At 38.7% G+C, this 23,969-nt stretch overlaps 1 protein-coding gene across 2 annotated transcripts in view; it reads right to left on the minus strand.

Moving 5' to 3' along the window:
• LOC126416582 (uncharacterized) overlaps positions 1 to 23,969 on the minus strand; it is a 213,791-nt gene that overhangs the window by 72,419 nt on the left and 117,403 nt on the right. For both annotated transcript variants that reach the window (XM_050084332.1, XM_050084334.1), the window contains exons 6-7: positions 12,098 to 12,139; positions 10,199 to 10,308 (exon numbers count right to left, since the gene is read on the minus strand). In XM_050084332.1, coding sequence (XP_049940289.1) covers positions 10,199 to 10,308; positions 12,098 to 12,139 — 152 coding nt within the window. The remainder of the gene's footprint in view (positions 1 to 10,198; positions 10,309 to 12,097; positions 12,140 to 23,969) is intronic.

Consider the following 23,969-nt stretch of genomic DNA (forward strand, 5'->3'; position numbering starts at 1 on the left):
CTTGACAATACCGTCTCACAAAGCATTCCGTAAAAGTGTTATACGAGGATTAGTTGCCGAAGAAAGAACTCAAGGACAGAAACGAGGACGTCGTTCAACTTCTGATGACGAGGAATGCTTCAATGGAAAGTTGCACATTATCAACAAGCTTCCTGGGAACAAGCATAAGGATTGTGCAGTGTGCTCAGACAGAAAAAAGAAAGGTGGCAGGCGTGAAACTGTGTATTACTGCAAAACATGCTCACGAAACCCAGCTCTCCACCCTGAAGAGTGTTTCAAAAAATACCACACAATGGAAAGTTTTGTACTGTAAAAGCCACATTGTTTCCACAAACAGATCCGCGCAAATCTCTGCGGTGCACGGCCGCCCAGGCGGCGGCAATTTAAATAAGAGCGCACAGAGCAGCCCTGTGTGCCTTACTGAGTGCAAAGGGTTAATAATACTAGCATTTCGTCTTCCAAATGTTTACAATTTACAGAATTTATATTTGTTTATATGTCAACAATAGAATTTAAGTTACAAAACAATTACTGATTTTGCCCTATAATGAAAGATACTAACTAGGAATAGTCAAAATAAATTAGAAAATCAATTACATACCTAAAACTAAGCACAAAATTAGATCTGGTATTATGTTCTTTAAAATTGAAGACCAATCTTTATCTTTTATGAAAATGCAGATTATGCTCATGTATGTTAACATTAATTAGTTAAAAGTGAAAAAACAAACTTAAGAAGGCAGATGGCAAAACAAGAGAGGAAGTAAAAATATCCCAGCATGCTTCGTCACAGCGGTTATCTCTGTTACTTTATTTTTGATGGCCCATGCACTGTGGCAACTATCTGCACCCATTTTTATGGTCATCATTGTGACAGAGGGGAAGTTGGCATTATGATACATGTGAGAAGGCTAGGACTGCCTTTTTTACAGAGCTCTGAATGCACACTTGGAAAGGGGAAGGCTCCCTACAATGCTGGTTTTATGACTGTCCTCACCCGCATTTGGGGTACAAGGACAAGTACATGGCCATCCGGATTGCTTGCAGACAGAGAAAGAGACAGGCTCAGCAGCCCTCACTCTTGTGGGAGTGGGAATTGGAGAAACAAATTCATGAAGAGATCTGTTTGAGTCCCAAGCAGCAGTCACAGTTGCGCTAAAAGTTATGTCCATATGCAGCAGTCTTTCAGGACAGACCAGGGAGACTACTGACATACGCTTGTTACCTTTGAATAAAGGAAATCAAATAAATTTTTCAAACAAATGTTCAAATGTGTGTAAAATCTTATGTGACTTAACTGCTAAGGTCATCAGTCCCTAAGCTTACACACTACTTAACCTAAATTATCCTAAGGACAAACACACACACCCATGCCCGAGGGAGGACTCGAACCTCCACTGGGACCAGCCGCACAGTCCATGACTGCAGCACCTTAGACCGCTCGGCTAATTCTGCATGGCACACATATTTTTCAGTCCCCTATGACACGGTGAAGGATAGGATAAACAAAATGATCACGTGGCCTGTAATAAACAGATTAAGGAATACTTTCAATAATTTATTTCCCTCTGCAAACAAAACATGAAGAGGGGCATAGTTAGTGTTACATGCCTGCCACCTAAATTAGTTTCTGATAACTGAACAAGACTAACCAGACTGTGAGAAAAAAAGTTGCTACCCACCATATAGTGGAGGTGCTGAGTCACAGATAGGCACAATGAAAAGACTGTCATCCATTAAGGCCTTCGTCAACAATCGACAGACATAAGAACATACACACACACACACACACACACACACACACACACACACACACACACACACACACACACACACATGCAAATGCAACTCACACATACGATTTCAGTCTCGGGCAACTGAAACCACACTGCAAGCAGCAGCACCACTGCATGATGGGAGTGGTGACTGGGTGCTGCAGCACTTTGCTGTCTGCCACATCCACCATACTATCCCTCCCCCTCCCCACTCCAGACTCCTCCTTACCTCCACCCAGCCGCCACTCCCATCATGCACTGGTGCTGCTGCTCGCAGTGTGGTTTCAGTTGCCTGAGACTGCAGCCATGTGTGTGTGTCTGCCTATTGTTGACGAAGGCCTTAATAGTCAAAAGCTTTAGTTGTGAGAGTCTTTTTGTTGAGCCTATCTGCTACTCAGCATCTCCGCTATATGGTGAGTGGCAACTTTCCTTCTCATAATAGTGTTACATTCCATCATGGATTTTCCATTGTTTGAGACTAACCAGAAGCAGTTAAAGACCTTCTGACTCACTTTCAGGGAGCAAAATTCTTTTCCATGTTTGATATGACTGTTTTGTATTAACATTCCAAAATCTGAGAAATCCAGGAAAAATATAGTGTCCTTAGCCAATGACAAGAGTTGTGAACATACTGTGCTGTCATTTGAGTTAAATCTAACTGATGTAATGTTTGTACACACACTGGATGCTGCCTTGGATTGGGATCTCTCTAGACAAGTCACCTTGTACATTGATGACGTTGCAATCTCCCCAAATAGTTTTTGAAAGCACTGAGTAGCTCTGTGAGAAGTGTTACAAGCAGTTTCATGTGCTTGCATGCTCTTCCCGATAGGGAATTGAAGGTCTGCTTGTCAGGAAGTGAAATTCCTCAGTCATATTGTGAACAGTGAGGGTACATCCACATGTGAAGAGAAGGTGGAGCCCACCTGCTAATTTTGTTCACCTGAAACCCAGCAACTGTTGAAAGTTTTATTAGTGTTGACAGAATTTTTCCCTAAGTATGTCCTTTCTTATACTGGAAATAGTGTCCGCTTGATGAAATTTCCGAAGGAGACTGTTGTCTTCTGTTGTACAACTTAAATCTGAGAAGACACTTGGGAAAATACTGATGTCAGTTAGGCTTAAATTAAGAAAAGAATACAGAGAATATTTGCTGGTGCTAGAAGAATTAAATGCTTAGAAAGACTAAAATAATTTGTTGGATATATCAGTGTGGAGGTAGAACACATGCACCTCATGGTGGTTTGCACAGTATTGATGAAGACATATATGTACAAGCCCCTAACAGTACTTACTGAAGTGAGAGGCTCTCCCTCAACATTCACTCCACACATCAACATAAAGCTGATATGATTATCAAAATTTATGGTAAAATCCACATTCTCTTCTGAATCTTAGAACTCTTCTAGCAGTTATTCTATTATTTACCAGTGTCAAGGGTAGAGAGGCATTCAGCATCAGTTCTCTCCTTGGGTTAGCCATGGAACATAGTCAATACATGGGCCACCGTGAATCTCCCTCCCCACCTCCAAACCATAACCTCACACATACACACACACACACACACACACACACACACACAGAGAGAGAGAGAGAGAGAGAGAGAGAGAGAGAGAAGTTGAGTCAATTCCTTAATCATACTAAATTAGTCAGGTGCATAGGGAGGGAATTCGATATTTGTTCAATTCCGGGTAAAAGATGGTACAAATTTCTAATATTCTGGACTATAAGCATAGAATGACCAACCAGAACCACTTGGGTTTTGGATGGATACACTACAGTGTACACATTGTAGTGAGTTTAATGCAAGTGGTGTATGTTTCCAAGTGTCATGCATCCATAATCTAAAGAGGATAATGGAGCGGCCAAAATAAAACTGGCCCCATAAATATTTACAATAATACTGACACCTGTTAATGAACAAAAAAGATTTTGGAAATGGCCACCATGACACTGATGCAGGGATGAGTTCAATGTTTCAAATTGTGGGATACCAAGTAGCACCTCTGACTGAGGGATAGTAGCAATAGTGTTTAATGTTACATTGTAACTCTTCCACTGTGTGAGGAATAATCCTGACCCACAACTTTCCCCATAGGTAAAAATCACAGAGAGAGAGAGATCAGGCAATTGAGGTGATCAATAGATTGCACAGCCTCTGCTTGTTGCCCTCTCATCACCAAATATTGTGAGATGCTGCTCTGTCTTGCGGAAAATATCCAAACAGTTATTTATTTTCTGTGATGGGCAGTTCTCCTGTTCGTTAGCAAGGGTCAATTCCACATTAGTCTTATAAATACACTGACAGAAATTTTTTTGCAACATCAAGAAGAAGCTGTGTACCTTAAAAGTGTTTTTACATCTGAAAGATGATGTCATTTCAAATTTTGCAGCAGTCACATAAGAGCAGTTCTAGTAGCACCACCATGAGGTTACATATCAGGTTTCCATTAAATACACACTGTAATGGTCATGAGCGTTAATTACCTCTGAGACTGGACATGGTGAGTTGATGTTAGTCAAGAACACCTTTGAGGTGACAAAGATGCCATTGTCAACTCCTCACAGTTTGAATGACATCATGTAACAGGGTTACTAGCAGCTGGATGTTCCTTCTTGGATATTGCAGAAAGACTTGGCAGGAATGTAGACCACTGTATATGATTTCTGGCAGCAGTGGTCACAAGAACGTACAGTCATAAGAAGACTGAGCTCTGGATGGTCATGAGGCACTGAGACGGAAAACCATCACATTTGGTGTATGGCTCTGGTGCATTGTACTACATCTGCAGCAGCAATTTGAGCAGCATTTGGCACCACAAAGACACAAAGAACTATTACAAATGGGTTACTTTAAAGACAGCTCCAAGACAGACAACCCATAGCTTGCATTCCACCGACCCCAAACCATCATCATTTGTGACTTCAGTGGCGTCAAGCAAGAGCTCTTGGAGGCCAGAGTGGAGATCTTTTCCATTTTCTGATGAAAGCCGGTTCTGCCTCGGTGCTGCTAACGGCTGTGTGTTGGTTAGGAGGAGGTCAGTTGATGGGCTGCAGCCTGACTGTGTGATAGACACACTGGACATACACATGGAGTTATGGTCTGGGGTGTGATTTCTTATGACAGCAGAAGCACTCTCGTGGTTATCCCGTGCATTCTGACTGCAAAACTGTACTTCTGTCTGATGATTCGACCTGCTATGCTGACATTCATGAACAGCATTCCAGCTGGTGTTTTCCCACAGGATAACACTTGCCAACATACCTCTGTTGTAATCCAATATGCTCTATAGAGTGTTGACATGTCGCCTTGGACTGCTCAATCACCAGATCTGTCTCCAAATCGAACACATAGTGGACATCATCAGAAGGTTCAAAATGGCTCAAATGGCTCTGAGCACTATGGGACTCAACATCTTAGGTCATAAGTCCCCTAGAACTTAGAACTACTTAAACCTAACTAACCTAAGGACATCACACACACCCATGCCCGAGGCAGGATTCGAACCTGCGACCGTAGCAGTCCCGCGGTCATCATCAGAATGCAACTCAAGCATCATCCACAAACAATATTAACCATCTCTATACTGACTGATGAAGTGCAACAGGCATGGATCTCCACCCCATAAACTTAACATCTGATACCTCAATGCATGCCCATTTGCATGCTTGTATGTAATATTCTGGCGGTTACACATGTTATTAATGTACCACCATTTCACATTTGTGATTGTTGTCTCAAGCTTTCATTAACCTATGATCTTGCAATGTTAATCACTTAAATCAAAATTTCATTAATCTATATTAATTATTTTTTGGTTTAGAGATTTTTTCTGTCAGTGTATTTTCTGGGACAATTTTATTTTGCCCACCTTGTACTAAGGATTCACAGAATCATAAAAGAATGTACAATCAGCTTCCCTAAATGTACCAATGAGGAATCAGTGTGTTGAATCTTTTCCCACTGTGAACTTTTAACTGGTGTTTGTATGGTAACAATGTTAACTTCTCAACCAAAATAAAACCTACGAAGTGAAACAGCTCAATCACGTTTAATACTCGATTAGCTAGGTAAAATTTGAGATGCAGGTGCATATTCTAAGGTGTGCAGGAAGTGCATGATGTGGATATTTAGAGAGGAGAATTGGAACCACCATACAGGACCCAATCTCAAGGTTTTGAAATGGCTCCCTGGAGCTAGAATTTGGCTGCAATCACTGATGTGGACCAGTAATGTAGGCAGAAGACATAGGATAACTCCAATTTCATGCTGATGAATGTTCTGACTCAGACACAAAACAGTCAGAGAGATACGTTTTGGATGGAGGTTTCGAAGTAATCTCGGTTGCGGTTTAGCCCGTACATATGAAGATGACATGTGGGCTCATGATTGATGACTTTTACTGTTCCCAAGATTTCTTTTTTCCCTTTCTTATTAAAAAGTGAGCCTTCACATAGAATATTTTAATGGTAATTAGGTCTGCCAAGGAAGGATGGCCCATAAACCATTAAAGCACGCACATGCCCAGTTTGTTGGTTTCAACAATCTCTTCTGACCATTGTGAAACAAGTTCCCAATGGAGCTACCCTGACGAGCATGGTATTCTTGCTTCTGTAGTGTGTATGATTGTTTACATTCTTTTGCTTAACTTCAAATACTACTTTGACACTGAAAGCTGACCACCTGGTTTTATTGTTAGTAATTAGAAGGGAGAGAATAACGGAAAATAATGGCTATAACATAGGTTATAGAGCTGTTCCACTGGAATGTGTAAGTCAGGTTTGTCTCACACACTGTCATATGTACAAGGTGTTATCCAAAATTTTCAGGACTGGTGCTGCCATCTGTTGAAAACCTTACCTTTGGACTAATGGTCACAGTCACCCTCAAAGTAGTTCCCATCAGCATGCACACACCAGTCCCAGCACTTCTGCCACTGGTCAAACGTTTTCTGGAAGTCCTGTTCTTTGAGGGTGTTTATCACCACCAGCGATGCTTCTTGAATCCTCTCTGGAGTGTTGAACCGACAGCCTTTCAACTTGAGTTTCAGTTTTGGAAATAGCGCGAAGTCACAAGGTGCCAATTCTGGCAAGTACAATGGGTGGGGTACAACTGCCATATTGTTTTTTGCCGAAAAGGTCCTGGTCAGCAAGAACGTGTAACAGGACACCTTGTCGTGATGCAGCAGCCAGTTCCCTTGATGCCAAAGTTCGGGCCGTCATCGCCGCAAATTTTCACAGATCCATCACAAAACATCACAGTAGTACATGGAATTCACTGTTTGGTTGGGTGGGACAAATTCTTTGTGTACAATTCCCTTGGTATCAAAGAAAATGATGATCATGCTCTTCACTTTGCTCTTCAACTGTCATGCTGTTTTTGGTCTTGGAGAGCCTGGGCTCTTCCACTGGGACGATTGTTGCTTTGTCTCTGGGTCATAACCGTAAATCCAGTTCTTGTCGCTGGTGGTAACCCGTGACAAGAAGGTTGGATCATCAGATGCATTCTGATGAAGGTCCGCGCACACTTCAACACACTGTAAAATCAACACACACCAAACACAGAGTAATATGGAAATCACTGTGGACACTTCAACACACTGTAAAATCAACACACACCAAACACATCCTCCCAGCTGAATGCCACTCGGCACACTGACTCATCAGATATGCAGCTCTCGCCACCTAGTGGTGCAAAGATCTACTACCCCTACTCCTACTTTCCAGATAGCACCACCAGTCCTGAAAATTTTGGATTCCACCTCTTACATGCCTTGAGCTGTGCTGTAATGAATTACGGCTCCAGTACCGAGTATGTACACAATGAGTTCTGTACTTTTTCTACAATCTGACCCCTTCTGGACTTATTTGCACTACCCCACACTGGATTGTGAGCATTAAATACCTTAACTAGCAAGAAGGCTGGGGGAAGGTGTTGCATGGGCACATTATATCTTGGGATTAATCTCCATATTGGTACACTGTTGATAATCTGAACATGGACTGCAGCTGCTTCCACTATGGTGTTTAGGAGTACTTGCTCCACAAAGATATCAGAATGTACCAATGTACAAAACCTGCAGATGATCTGTTAACATTAGCACTATTCTTAAAGATGCTTAGTGATGATATAAATGCCTAGTTCCTTGTGCTGCAACAAACACAACAGGATAAGTAGTGTTCAGTATGGGGGGCTCATCTAGGTGGCAGTTAAGGACATTACAGTTCTACTGTTCTAACACTGAAAAAGAAGTTTTACCTTAAGCTTCTTGGGAGAGTGTCAACTGACATTCAAGTTACATCTGCATGTGAGGTGACATGCCTTCTATATTCATAGCCTCATACATGAGTGGAGTGGGATAAGGGACAGCTAGGTCTACCAAGTCATGTTTCACCTTTGGGTTTTTCTTGTTTTCCCTATGAAGCTTTAGTTCCTGGAAGCTTTTAGGAACACAGATGAGTCAACTACTCTGCACCCTGCAGCCAGTGATTCTTCCTGTCACTAGTTGATGCCAGGTCACAGATATGCTTCATTCTCAGCATAGAGTACTGTGGTAGGTGTTTGCTTTCCTGGAGATGCTGGATAAGGTACAGGGTTGAGAAAGGTTTGACTATTGCTGGATGTTTGGGGGCTGAAGGGTGAGGAAAGGAGAGGATAGGGAGATAACTTTTTCCTTAGGTTGGCAGTCTCGCTCATTGGGTGGCTTTGGTTTGGCATAGAAAATGTTTTTTCAGAGTAGTATATAGTGAATGTTTTATAACTGGCCCCATGAAGCATGACACCATATAAACTGGGTGGAGTCTTCCATATTTCTTTCTAGCACCTTTATATGACAGGTGGTCAAGTGTTTTAAATTCTTCTTCTCTTTTTCGAATACATTGCAGGTTCGAAAATTACAGAAGCGTTATTCTGGACCATTCATACATATTCTGTTCACATGACATTCCTTTGTGTGTTGCCCTTCCTCACTTCCCTCAGATAGGATTGTTGGTGCAGTAAGATGACATATGCAGAAACCTTGGGCACTTGAAGTACTTCACAGGTGGAGACTTGTAGTGTTTAACGTAACATCAGTATACTATTACCTTGACTTTTCATGAAGGCTATTCATCTCAAAGACAACAATAAAGATGCCTGTACCTACTCTATTATTCTTCATTCTCACTGGACCCAAGGAACACAGTGAATACATCAGCACTCTTAAGTCATTGTGCAAATCCTTATTGGTTTGTTTTGTTAAATTCCAATGAAATATGAGCCCCTGAACATTTTCAATCTTCTGTGAGAAGTAAATGAATTTGGTACGTCTCCTCATTCACTGCAAGATTAAAGTATCTCTGAGATTAATAGAGAGCTACTCTTCAGCTTCTCTATAGGTGAAAATTCACCAAACATATCTTAATGTTTCGTAGTCATAACAAATTATTCATCAGTCTTTGAATGAGCCAGGCACTGGACAAATTACATGACTCCAGTTTTCACTTGGCTCTCTTCCCACTGAGTTGGTAGTTGATGAGGATGGGAAGATCACGCAATTGTAATTATATGTATTAATGTGTTTATCCCAGTCTAATGAGACAGCAGCTTCAGTGTATGCACCACTGTGTGATCGTTTTATCTGTTTCATTGCAGAACATTCACCCTGATGCCACTCACTCTGATTCCAGGCTCTCATCATCAGCAATATCCTGGCAAAGCAATAGCTACGTGGTATTGTAACTATTGCCCACAATCCTAGTGTTGCAGATTGGACAGGCACCTTCTCCTAGGTATACACAGGAGGTTCATAGCTCAAGCATCAGTCTGATCCCAAAATTGTTGGTTGGCTACAATTGTAGGGGTACATGATGATAATTATCACTGAAGGAAAAATAGTAGAAAAAAAAAAAGACAAGAGATATAAGATATGGTATATTGACTGATCTGAGTGAAGAAATACCTTGCTAGAGGAAACACAAGGAATAAGTCATCATTGAGGACCAATTTCAACTGTAAATTGTCTGTTGGCACATTTATATATATAATGAAGATGATGATGATGATATGCTAGAAGAGGTTAATTGCTACTGCAAATGAGGCAGATACTGTAGTTCCCCTGAATGCCTTCTGTTCTATAGGAAAATCGGAGATTAAGTTCAAATAAAGCACTGATTTTTGCAAAGTATTCATATATAACATAAACCAGGAACTTGAAACATCTCAGAAAATGAGTACTTACTTTAAGAAATATGTTGCAATTATTTTTACAGATGAATAGAGAAATGGTATCTGATGAGATACACAGAAAATCATGTAACTGATTGAAAACAAGTGCTAAAATGATGGCAGCACGCAGACTGTTATGTAATACATTGAAAGCAAACAGTCATAAAATTTCTGATTTATGAAATATCAGCCCTCCACTCTGGTACCAGTACACTACCCATAAGGTTTCATGTGCATTTCTTCTTTCTCTTGAGATAGGGCAGCCTCCCTCTTCTTTCTTTCTGTACTTAGTTCACGCACTTTGTTCTCAATTTGATCAATCATATCCTAAACAGAAAAAAATGCATTTTAAGTAACAAATACAGTAAATATGTGGGTACATTATTCATGTCTGTTAAACTGGCATGACCAGGTATAACAAACTTCTACGTGTTTGCCAATTCCATAAAAAAACTAGTACTAAAATTTCTAGAAAGCATTTAAAAGGGATTTATTTGAAGGACCAGTGGAAAAATATCAGGTTTGTTTCTGGGATTTCATGTGACTAGGAAAAATACCAACTATCACTCTGATGATTGCCCTTATTATTCTCCATTCACAGAAACACAAGGATGTACCACCTCCATTACAACCATTCTTAGTGGCACTCAAAATAACCTTTACTTGGTGTCAGCTGTACTTTTACATTTCATAAAAGTATGATAAACAATGACATCATAACAATATTCGAAAAGGGTAGTTGCTACTCACCATACAGTGGAGATGCTGAGTCGCATGTATTTTTGCCTAAATTATGTATTAATTTATTTCCATTTGACATTATACACATCTACACATTATTTCAAAAGGAAGAGTGGATGGAAGATTAGAATTCAATGTGCTGTCAATGACTAGGTCATTAGATACGGAGCATAAGCCCAGATGAGGCAGGTCATAAAAAGAAGTCCGTTGTTTCCTTTCCATAGAAACCATTCGGCCATTCACCTTAGTTTACTTATGGGAACCATGAAAAGCCTATATTAAGATGACTGGTCAGGGATAGAATCCCATTCCACATAAACGCAAGGAGCAGGGTTCAAACCCCTATCCAGTCTCCCCTATGTAGTTCTTTCATAGTTTCTTAAATCATCCCAGACGAACACAAGGATGGTTTTTTTAAAAAGGGCTTTCCTCCATTTTCTTCCTCATCCTTGTGCTCCATGAACAGGTGGTCTGTCTCCAATGGGCTCATTATCAGCAAGATGACAGATCCTAGCCTTCCTTCCAAACAAAAACTGGCCCATATAATTAAGATACAAGTGCTATTATACCTAGGAAGCCTAACTGTTTTTAATTGAAGTTCTATTGCTGAAGCTTTAGAAACATACAAATAAAATAAGTAAAAGTGGTGGAACATTATTTTAAGTTTGAATACTATTTCATAATGAAACACTGTACTCTTTTAGTGAATGGTTATGCATAAATGATGGCTCTTTCTGTGTCTCGTTCAATATATCTTTCCATACGGACACATTTACTGTATGCACAAAAGCTTTGCTTGCATTACAAAAATTATATACGCTCAGAGTGAAAAGCAAGCTCCTTCAAACTGAAGGGAGGAGAAAAGAGAGGCTACATAACCAAGTAAAAGAAAGGAGAAGGCTGACATGGCTGAATTTGTGTATGAGTTGTCTTCATTCAGCAATGTTCAGAGCGTAATGTTTTCCTCTACACCTGTAAATATACATTTTTCCAGTCTTGTTATCATCATGTGAGAACATATTTTTCACTGACAATTTCAGAATGAAAATTATAAGTCAGTCAATCCACAAAATGATGTCACTTTTGTAAATGGAAAATATGTGTACAGATAATATAACCAAATATGAAACCAAATATGAAACATCTCATCATTACCAACAAAGAATACTTTCCTTCACTCTTATCATTACACTTATCTACAATTATTTTGTAGAAAATTACACTTGTTGAAATAAGTTACACAATTGTCAGCTCCAAAGTATTTCAGAAACTATGTATTTTTTAAAAAAAAATCAAGAATGTAAAAATTAATAGTAGTTACATGGCATTACAATAGCATGTATTTTCAAAAATAACTTAATGTAATTGAAATTACCTGTTGTTTTCTGTTTCTTTCTCTTCCTCTTCTTTTGTTAATCTGCAACATCCATGAAACAAATTATGTCTAAGATATTAGTTGGATGTCTGAAACATTCAAGTTTCACTCATACTTTGTCTGCCTATGTTTAATCCTCAACAGGTAGTAAGACTAAAAATAGAACTCTAGTTCCAATGAGTGATTGTGATGAAGGACATGTTGCAATGAGCATATTATGTATGATCAGAATTAATAATGATGTTACTGTAAATAAAGAGCTTCCACTGACTGAAGAATTTTATGAATGAAATTAGCCTAAGCAAGCAATAATTATGCTGAAGTAGAGAGACACAAAGCACACTATAACTAAATTTTCCTCTATTTTCATTACTCAAACTTGTATCAAAATTTACAATTTTTCTCATAATCTAGCATTTTAATCACATAAGAATGTGTGAAAAATGCATACCCCAGCAAAACATTTACATTATACAATTATGGTGAATTATTGTTTTGATTTACATTTCCCATCACTATGGTTTATTTACGAGGTGTACCTGTATGAAATGAGTGTTAAGATACAAATGTGTCAATAGGTAACATTTCTTGTGAACGAGCCTTAATTTTTTTTTTTTATTTGGTTGGTATGACATCTGTCAAAGACATTTAGTATACATCAAGTCATGGAACAAACAACATCATATGTTTTCATCGTGTTAACAATGTCGAATTTTGTACCAGAAAGTGATGATTTGCGGAAAACATTAATTTTTTGTTTTCATTTGAAAAAAAAAAAAGCTGCAGAGTCGCATAGAATGCTTGTCGAGGCATATGGTGATCATGCTCTATCAGAAGCAACATGCAAAATATGGTTTCAATGGTTCAGAAACAATGATTATGATGTAAGAAATGAAGAACCTGGAAGACCACCAAAAAAGTTCGAAGGCGCCGAATTGCAAGCAATATTGGATGAAGATGATACTTTCAGTCAGAAGCAAATGGCAGTAATGCTAAATGTTGCACAATAAACAATTTCTGACCGTTTGAAAGCTATGGTAAAGATCCAAAAGTGTGGAAAATGGGTGCCATATGAATTGAATGAATGACAGTTGGAAAACCGAAAAACCATTTGTCAAATTTTGCTTCAAAGACATGAAAGAAAATCAATTTTGCATCTAATTGTTACTGGTGATGAAAAATGGATTTATTTTAAGAATCCTAAATGGGAAAAATCATGGGTTAATCCGGGACAACCATCAACATCGACTGCAAAACCAGATCGATTCGGCAAGAAGACAATGCTCTGTGTTTGGTGGGATCAGAAAGGTGTGGTGTATCATGAGCTTCTAAAACCCAGTGAAACTGTGAATACTAATCGCTACAGACAACAAATGATCAATTTGAACTATGCATTGATCGAAAAAAGACCAGAATGGGCCAGAAGACATGGAAAAGTAATTTTTTTACACGACAATGCACCTGCACACAAAGCAAAACTGGTTCAGGATACAATCAAAACACTTGGCTGGGAGCTGCTACCCCACCCGCCATATTCAACAGACTTGGCCCCTTCTGACTACCATTTATTTCATCAAAGGGACACGCATTGGGTGAGGAACACTTCGATTCCTACGAAGAAGTCGAAAATTTGGTGTCTGATGGGTTTGCTTCAAAAGACGAACATTTCTATTGGCGTGGTGTCCACAAATTGCCAGAAATGTGGTCAAAATGTATAGAAAGCAATGGTCAGTACTTTGAACAAAATGTTTTTACTTCTCAATTCAAAATTAGTGTTTCATTTTCACAAAAAAACACTCATTTCATACCGGTACACCTGGTAATACAATTGAAAGCTAATGTCAACATCATAAAATGGATAGATTGCTACTCACCACATAGAAGGGTGTTGGTTGGCAGACACACACACTGAAAAAAGACTGCTAGATAGTATCAGCCCTTCATTGGATGAAGGCAAAGCACACTCGCGCACATTCACACATGCAGCCCAGTGTTTTTTTCCATATGCCTGTCTGCCACACTATGTGGTGAAAAGTAATCTATTCATTTCAAATTATTGTTATTCCATCCTAGATTTTCTATTGTTTGAAGGCTAATACCAAATTTACTAGAAATGAAAAGCAACCACTTGCACAGTTTTAACAACAACTTAAGGAGGAAAACAACATGGGAAATGTCAACAGAATTTACAACAATCATAACATCAAGATTTGGGTCAATACTTGTTTTGCAAGCTTGAAGGAGGACTGGTAATCCTGCAGGATCATCTTGATAACAGACATTTCTGTTTCTCTCATTGTGTGACAGTAGATACATATCATAAGTGTATGATAACATTCTGTTGCCTCTTCATTGTCCTGAATAATTTGAGAAAAGGAACACGGAAAGCCTGAGAACAACAGGGCAGGCACATAGCTTACACCTAAGTAGCAGCTGTACTTGAATTCCTCACCATCAGGCAATGAGTGATTTCCTTACACCCTACGATCAAGATGGTGTTTTGGATTTAAAATGAGGTACAGAAATTGGCAGATAAAAAAAACTTAATTGCTCCTACCATTTTGATGATGAAATTGCTCGTACAACCACTGCTTGAACCTGTTAACCTTGGGTGGAATGCCACTGTTTAGTTACATTTCAGCCACACAGGCTACTCCATAGCAATCATTTAAAAAATAATAAAAACAACATGATCTGGTCTCAAAATCTAATATGATTCTACTCAGATAAGGTACTGCTTTGCATGTGATGCCACTTGTCATATCTCTTTGATATTTGTCTTTAATTTTTTATGTATCATTTGTTTGATTTGTTTTGTATCCAGCCATTTTCCTTCACCTTTTAATTCATATCACAGCACACACACTTAGTAAGTTTTATTAGTTGTCAGTTTAGAACATTTAAACAGCATATTATCCACTAAGCTAACTTGTTAGTTGATGTTTGTAGTTAACAACTGGACTCGCACATCATTTCCTTTGTTTACCCCTCTTTCCAAAAAGAAAATTCCATTTCCTGGATTGGCATATCATGAAATATGTGTACGCTACTTATAATTATTTTGTTCCTTTCTTTGTCCTTCCATAACTATTTTCTGAACAAATGTTAATAATGGAAGCTATCTTGTTACAACACATTTTCCCCATCTTAATTGCTTCTTGTTATGCAGATAACAATTACTAATTACATATATTTTTTCTCTCCTATATTTTTTAACATTTCACTCACAATAAAGCAGTAATCAGCAGTAACCAACAATTAACACATATATTAATCAACTAATTCTCTGTCCTCCCCCTCCCTTGCATACCTGCTACTTACATTTTTGGGAGTTATAAAATAGAAATAGTTTTTTTGGCTTAGTGCAAAATGGGTAAGTGTCTCAATACACATCTAGCAATTAATGGTTCAATTCTCAGTCATTCTATAGATTGCTTTTGCCACTTACAACTTCCTTCACCTCTGACAATGATCTGCATATGTGAAATTATAGCAAGCAGCACTACAGCCCAGAGACCATATTAAACTGAAGGTACCTGTATAATTAGCTGGCTAAGTCAGTTGAGAGATCAGAGAAAGTTAGACAAAATGGAAATAAAAATAAAGCCTTGCTCATATTTTACTAAGAATAAAGAAATTGTACAAAATGTGACAGTTCTAAAGAACTGTGGTGTTCAAACCAATCTTCAAGTTAAGGAAAGCCATAGGTGTAATAAACATACCAAACTGCAGTATTACAGTGTTTGTATGTCACACTGTTGGGTTAAAATGACTGACATGGCTGGCAGGCATTGAACTGCAACCAACTCCCCTGACATTCTAATTTACTCTACTTTTATTTTGTTAATGTTAATGTTAATACTTAGAAAGTTGATGTTTGCACATAAAACACAGTTTCTAAGTACTACTACAATCTGTTTATTGGCTAACAAGATGAGCCCGTGACTATCAATCCATTCTGTGAAATCCACACACCCATTTCCACAATATTTGCAGTGAAATATTTGGTGGTTCATCCTGTATACATCAGGTACTTATAGCTAAAATAACAGTGTTCCAAGTGTTGCATTGTGGGCTGTATAGACTGCAGAACACTGAAACTTTATAGGTATCTCCATTAATTGGCACACTGCTGGTACAGTTGTTTAATCAGGTTGGGAGCAATTGAAGCACTCCATTGCAGAGACATTTGTGAAGGAGCCCCATGGTGAAAAATTGGTTAAAGAATACGGTCAAGAAATTGGAAGAAACATATGAATTATGTGGTGCAGCAGGAAAAGTCAGGCGATCCATTCCCATAGCAGTTGATGAATTTGATGTAGCTACTACTAATTGTGCAGCACATGCCTAACATTATGCAGCCAGCGTTTGAGCTGTGTCATGGGAATTGTCTCTCTCCCCTGGTCAATAGTTCAAAAGATTCTGTGGTGCCTTTTACATTGGCATCCCTACAAGATTCAGAATGTGCACCAAACAAAGTCCAAAGATACACTAGAACACCATGACTTTGCCCTTCATTTTTTGTAATGAATGAACATGGAAGACATGTGGCCAGGAAATATTATTTGGAGGGACATGGCGCATTTTACTCTACATGGTGCTGTGAGTGCACAGAACTGCTGTATACGGGGCTCTACTCTGAACCTTGATATGCAGTAACATTCACTGCACTCCAGTTATGTAACTCTGTGGTGTGGTTTCACAAGAGCCTTCATTATCTGTCCATTTTTCTTCCAGGAGATGTCATCTTGCAGGCCTGTTAGGCATACACTGACATCTGCACTTTACAAGGACATCTGTGTGCAACACGACTCTAGTGTTCAAAGAATACAGCTGTATTCACACTATTGTTTTCATGTAAAATGGGGCAACACATGTCCCTTGACAGGTGAAAGATTTGCTTTGACAAAACTTCGATAATAACTAGATCATCTCCAGGTAATTTCAAGATGTGTGGCCATCCAAATCTGGAAGACTGTGTCTATCAGGGATGTGTCCAGACTTTTTCTGATCTGAAGGCTAGCATACGACAACTATTTACCATGTTATTGCTGAGTCAGGAGACCATGCTGAAAACAAGCTGTAACTTGTGACCATATCCTAATAAACATTCCATGAACCACTGTATTCATGTGTTTGATTGTTCCTCCCCTATTCCTGCACCCACATCACATTCTGACTGCTTATACTGCCATATTTTCACCTGCTGGCAGAAATTGAAACTATTATTTCTTCAGCATACCCCACACACACATCTTGTGATGCACCACAGCACTCAGAACACCATATGTTTAATTATAACCACCCAGAACTTTATACTCCTCAAAAATGTTCACGGAACATACCAACAGAATCTCACAAAGCAATAAATAGACCTACACTGTAAGGCTTTACATTCTGATATTAAATATTTGAATGATAGGAAACTAATCACAAACCACCCTGAACCAATAAAACTAACTGAATTTGGAGTAGTAATTACAAAATCTATAGGTAGACACCTAATATAATATAGGGCCGCCATGAGCATGCTGAAGTGCTGCAACATGACATGGCATGGACTTGACTAATGTCTGAAGTAGTGCTGGAGGGAACCAACACTATGAATCTTCCAGGGCTGCCCATAAATCCATAAGAGTACGAATGGGTGGAGATCTGAACAGCATGTTGGAAGGCAACCCAGATATGCTCAATAATGTTGATGTCTGGGGAGTTTGGTGGCCAGCAGAACTGTTTAAATTCAGAAGAGTGCTCCTGGAGCCACTCTGTAGTAATTCTAGGCATGTGGGGTGTTGCACTGTCCTGCTGGAACTGCCAAAGTCCATCGGAATGCATGATGGACAGGAATGGATGCAGTTGATCAGACAGGATGCTTACGTATGTGTCACCTGTCAGTGTCATATCTAGACATATTATGGGTCCAATCTCACTCCAACTGCATGCACCCCACACCATTATAGAGCCTCCACCAACTTGCACATCCCTGCTGACATGCAGAGTCAATGAGGTTGTCTCCACACTTGTACATGTCCATCCACTATATATAATTCGAAACAAGACTTGTCCAACCAGGCAACGTTTCCAGTCATCAACATTCCAATGTCATTGTTGACGGGCCCAGGTGAGGCGTAAAGCTTTTTGTCATGCAGTCATCAAGGGTGCACGAACGGGCCTTCTGCTCTGAAAGCCCATATCGATGATGTTTCATTGAATGGTTCACTTGCTGACACTTGTTGATGTCCCAACACTGAAATCCGCAGCAATTTGTGGAAGGGTTTCACTTCTGTCAGGTTGAACAATTCACTTCAGTCTTTGTTGGTCCCATTCTTGCAAGATCTTTTTATGGTCACAGCAATGTCCGAGATTTGATGTTTTACCAGATTCCTGATATTCATGGTACACTCATGAAATGGTCATACAGGAAAATTCCCACTTCATTGCTACCTGTGTCCCATTGCTTGCACACTGACTATAATGCCACATTAAAACTAACCTGCCACTGATAACCTGCCACTGTAGCAGCAGTAACCAGTCTAACAACTGCGCCAGACACTTGTTGTCTTATAAAGGCATTGACACTGCACCGTATTCTGCCTGTTTACACAGGGTGTATAAGCGGACAAGAAAAAATTTTCTGGATTTCCCAGTTAAAAATACACTTTCTCCCAAGTGAAAATACATTTTCTTCCTGTTAAGTGACAGTACACTTTTCCTCATAACTGTAAAACTTATCAATCCTTTGAATGGTTATGGTTTTATACACTGGCGTAGAATTTCCCACCCTTTAGAAAATGAAACTCAGAAATAAATAAACAAGGTAAAAAAACATATGATTTGGAAAGATCTTTGATGAGTAGCAACATGTATGCTGCATATTTTTGTATTACAAAACTATAAATTCGAATTCCACCAAACACCGCATGTTACTTTCTGAAGCATTGAAATTGATATTACAATTCACTTTTGTAAGCCACCCCTACCTCATTAACATGATACGCCAGCTGATGACAGCAGATATTCAGAACATAGTACATGTGATGTAGTCAACCAATAGCAATATCACTGTTAAGTAGCGCGTACACACAAATATATGAAAAGATAATGGTTTAAATTAATATACATAGTGTTGCTACATGAAAGGCAAAGCTTCCACATATAATATTGGTCTCAAAGATTAATAAGCTGCAAAAGAAGCTAAGCTTTCACACATAATGTTGATCTTTTTTGTGCATGTTACACTTTAAGATACATCATACAAATTTGTCAGTACAATTTTTAATAATGACATAAATGTCTGATCTGGTCTCAAAATTTTTCTTAATGGTCATCCTCAAAGAGACGATTTTTAAATGGGAGTCAAACGCTCTGTGATTTAAGAAATTCATTGTACATTCTCGCACATAGTTCATCTTGCATAAAAGGAAATTTACTTTGAAAGTAATGCTTTTCAAACAGCCATTCATAATATTTTCCTGTGAACTGTTAGAAATAGGTTCGTATCAGCAGTTGCCAGAGAGTGCCAGATTTCTGGCGTCACCGCGCTTGTGCAGCTACGATGACGCAGGAAGCCTGTATGTTTGTAACATGTAAAACATTACAAGATCTTACATTATGTCGTAATAGAAACACGACATCAGAGGATACTCCAAGAGCATTGGAATTTCATGAACCATACTACAATTCATAATTCAGGTTAAAGTGCACATTCGTGTATCCAGAATTGGATGTAAATTTTCTTGGAGCACCAGTATTGTATTATCTTATGTTTAGTTCTTTATTATGGGATAATGCCACACATGATAGAAGATGAAAACATGCACTTTTGATACGCAGCGAACAGTGGAAACTACCCAACAGTATGGAATTAAACACTTCATTTCAAATAAATTGACTGCCTCAGTGGAAAATATTAATAAAAGCCAAATTTCTTTAGCAAACCGGCAAAAATAACTTCACTGTTCTGAAAGGAGATTAATGTTTGACTCTCAGAATGGTGAAAAGAAAATCTGAAACTAATAACATATTTTAGCCTTTCATAATTATGTGAATTTATTTTAATTCACTTGACAGCTCCTGGCCAAAGAAATCCATTTTGTTTTCATTTGACGTGAGAGCAATAAATGAAGAGAAAACAGCGAAACCACTAAATGTAAACATGGGACATGTGGAGACTATCCACCTTCCCACTACAAATCAGACTGCTCTGTGCATCAGCTCCAGATCAACGATATTTCCAAACCATAGCAATACTAGAAAGTGGTGCCCCCCCCCCCCCTTGCCCCCCCCCCTCCCTATAGCGTTTGAAGTAGGATGCCAAAAATTTTAAAGAATCGACTTTTCAAAAATATGTTCATTTTGTAGTGCACATCTTTCTGAAGAGTCTGATATATAAAACATGTGTTCGAAGAAATTTAAGATGTGTTATTTGGTCTCAAGTGTCTCTTCACACAGCATTCTTCTATCGCATGTCACTGTACTTCGCTCTGTGGAATTCAAACATGTAACATTTTGTAATGGATGCCATCAAACTACATTAAGGACAGTGGAAATTAAAATGTCCTGTGGTGCCTCTCCTTCTCTCATTCGACCAGTTTGATATCCAGCCCCCCCTCTCTATATTTTTTTTTTTTTTTTTTTTTTTTTTTTTTTTTTTTTTTTTTTTTTTTTTTAAATACCTCACAATTAATATTGGATGGGATTATTTGTAACTGGGAGAACAAGGACTCTTTAGAAAATTTTCACTCTTTATTGCCTGTTACCTACTAACTTGCTTTCTTGTGTGACATAAAATTATATACAGAATACATACAACCAGTAAAGACAGGATGAAAGACAGCAAGAAAGCAGGACAGTACAAATTTCTTCAATCCTTAAGTCCTAGCGCTTTTTTCTTCTTTCTAATCTTGCTAAAGCTTTACGTAACATGCTTTCCAAAGTTCATCAAACATGTTGCTACAAGAAAAAGCGAAATGTCGTTGTCTAATACTGAAAAATCTGTTAATACAAATAATACCCAAGCTTGGTGTGGTTTCTCAATCTGATTACGTGTACTTTGTGACTGCCTGCTAGATAAAATGAAATAGGCCGATCTCCTATTGCAGCAAATTGTAACAAACACCAAATACACAAGACTGTTTTGGCATAAATGGTCATTTTTATAACACAACAGAATATAATTCATGAAGTACCAATATTGAATGCCTGTCAGGCCTACTACAAGCAAAAAGCTTTATGTTCAGAAATAGTTTCATATTTCACTCATATGCTCATTCATAAAGTAGTAGTACGAAATTTTTATATAAATTTGAAATCGTCATATTCTTCCATAATTTGTGTGATGTCCCCGTTTCTTCTGCTTTCTCATTCTAACAAACAATCTTGTCATCATTAATTCAGTAACTATTCCTGTCAGTGTCAAAACATATTCTCTGGTTAACTTCATTAATCCTGCCACAATCAATGGTTTAGTTATCCCGCATTTATTCCCTTGTTAGGTGTTATTAGGTGTTCGTACAATGCGTTTTCCACACTACTCCCTGAATACAACTTAGGCGGCTGTTACCCGTGTCTGTACAACTGGCCTTTACTAGTGCAGTTTGGCCAAACATTTTCTGTTAAAATTTCATTTTCTTGGATACACCGAGAAGATAATATGTAATCTTTCTTATGCGTTATTCCTGTTAGCCATTTATTCCCACTCTGGTAATCTGAATCTATGGACTTCGCTGGTAATTATAACAATGCTGATCATTCGCAAACCCAGCCCCAACACATAAACAAACAGCGGTTGGCATTCACCCATTCGGCTTTGTTCCGCTGCGCTCGTACAGCCCTGTCCCCTTCTGTCTGCGGGAAAGTTTATTTCTAGATGTGATGGGGATTCCCCTGGCAGAGACATGCATGCATTCAAAAATCTACTTCTGATTCATTCAGAAATAAACCTAGAATATGTTCAAAAACCAACAGGGATGTATTTCAAAATCATATGAATGATCGATAGACCAATGTGCACTGGATACTAAGCGCTTTGTGAGGCAAGGTCTTGGTTTGATACCTGTAGTATTTCCTGATTTCCAAAAAGTATTTGATTCAGTATCACAACAACATTTTTTTAACAAAAGAACTGTCATACGGTATATTAAAAATTTTGAATGGATTGAAGATTCCATGATAGGGAGGATGCAGCATGTTATCTTGGATAGAGGGTCATTGACAGATGTAGAAGCAGCTACAGCTACGTTTAAGGGATGTGCTCAAGTCGCAAATCAAAGACCTCACAGAAAATATTAACAGTAATCTCATGCTGTTTGCAGATGATGCAGCTGTCTTTAATGAGGTACTGTCTGAAAAACACTGGACAAAAATTCAGTTATATCTTTATAAGATTTCAAAGTCGTGCAAATATTGGCAACTTGCTACAAACATTCAGAAATGTAAAATTGTGCACTTCAAAACAAGCAAAAATATAATACACCATGATGAAATATCAATAACTGCTAATCAGTCACATCATACGAATATCTGAGTGTCAATCACAGGTAAAGCAGATGATAAGACTTTATTTCATTGGTAGTATACTTGGAAAATGTAATCAGTCCACTCGCAAGATTGCTTATGAATATTTTATGTGACCTATCCTAGAATACTGCTCAAGTGTGTGGGACCCATGCCAAGTATAATTAACTGGAGATACTGAAGGTAAACAAAGATGGACAGCATGAATGGTCACAATTTTTTTTCACATACAGGAGAGCATCATGGAAATGCTGGCAAATCTGAGCTGACAAGCATCTGAAGATAGATGCCAACTGTGGCCCTCAAGCATACTAACAAAGTTTCAAAGACTAGTATTAAGTGAAAAATTTATAGATATACACCTAACTCCTATGCATTTCTCCCATAGGGATGGTGAAGACAAGAACCAACTAATTACCATGTGTACAGAGGCATTTAAGCAGTCATTCTTGTCACACTTCATGTGTGAATAGAACAGGAAGACAACTTAATAAGTGGTATAATGGGAACTAACCATTGTCACAAACATCACAGTGATTTGCTGGTTAGGGCAGAGCTCCAGCCTCCCAGCAGAATGGAGTGAACAGCAGTAGCACCACCTTATTGCTTGTACACAGACTGTATACTTCATTTAGTTTGGTGTTATTCTCACTGGCTCCCAAGCAGAAGTGAACAGTATCCATTTTCAGCAGTATTTTGTATTGGTATTTATTTCTGTCGTTAAGAGTTCGTGAATTTTTCAGTCACTTGTGTTGAGTGAGTTCAGTATCCAACATTATGGTTATATTCCCCGTGGTTCAGGCAATAATTGATTAAACTTGAATAGGGAATGCACTCATTGTGTAAGGATGCATGAGGAACTGGCTGTTGTCCATATACAGCTGGAAGCAGGGATTGGCGATGGTTATGTTTCAGACTTCTGCCCTGAGCTGCAGTGGAAGAGGGGCATCTGAGACGAATGCTTTGGCACCTCTGGATCATTTAGCATTCCCTGGGATCCCTGATGCTATTGCTTCCAATCTGCACTTTCCGGCTGGTCAACATTTACCTGATGGTGATTGGCAAACACTGGTGTGGTCATGAATCTGTGAGCAGAAGGCAAAAGCGGGTACCATCCACAAGGTTGTCCCCTTATATCTTAAAAACATGTTTTAAGAATTACCTGTTGATACAGGTACATCTGATCAGCACAGGATGCTTTGCCTGTTGGGACAGTGGACAATCACCCTGAGAGGTTTAGGCAAGTACAGAGGATGGGTCTGTTTGTCATTGGGAGATCCAGTGTTCAGCAACTGATGGAGTGACACTCAGGAAAATAGTGGGAATTTCATGAAACCTTGTGTCCACTCTATTTATT

This window comes from Schistocerca serialis, chromosome 8 (genome assembly GCF_023864345.2).
Source record: "Schistocerca serialis cubense isolate TAMUIC-IGC-003099 chromosome 8, iqSchSeri2.2, whole genome shotgun sequence".
Lineage (NCBI taxonomy): Eukaryota > Metazoa > Arthropoda > Insecta > Orthoptera > Acrididae > Schistocerca > Schistocerca serialis.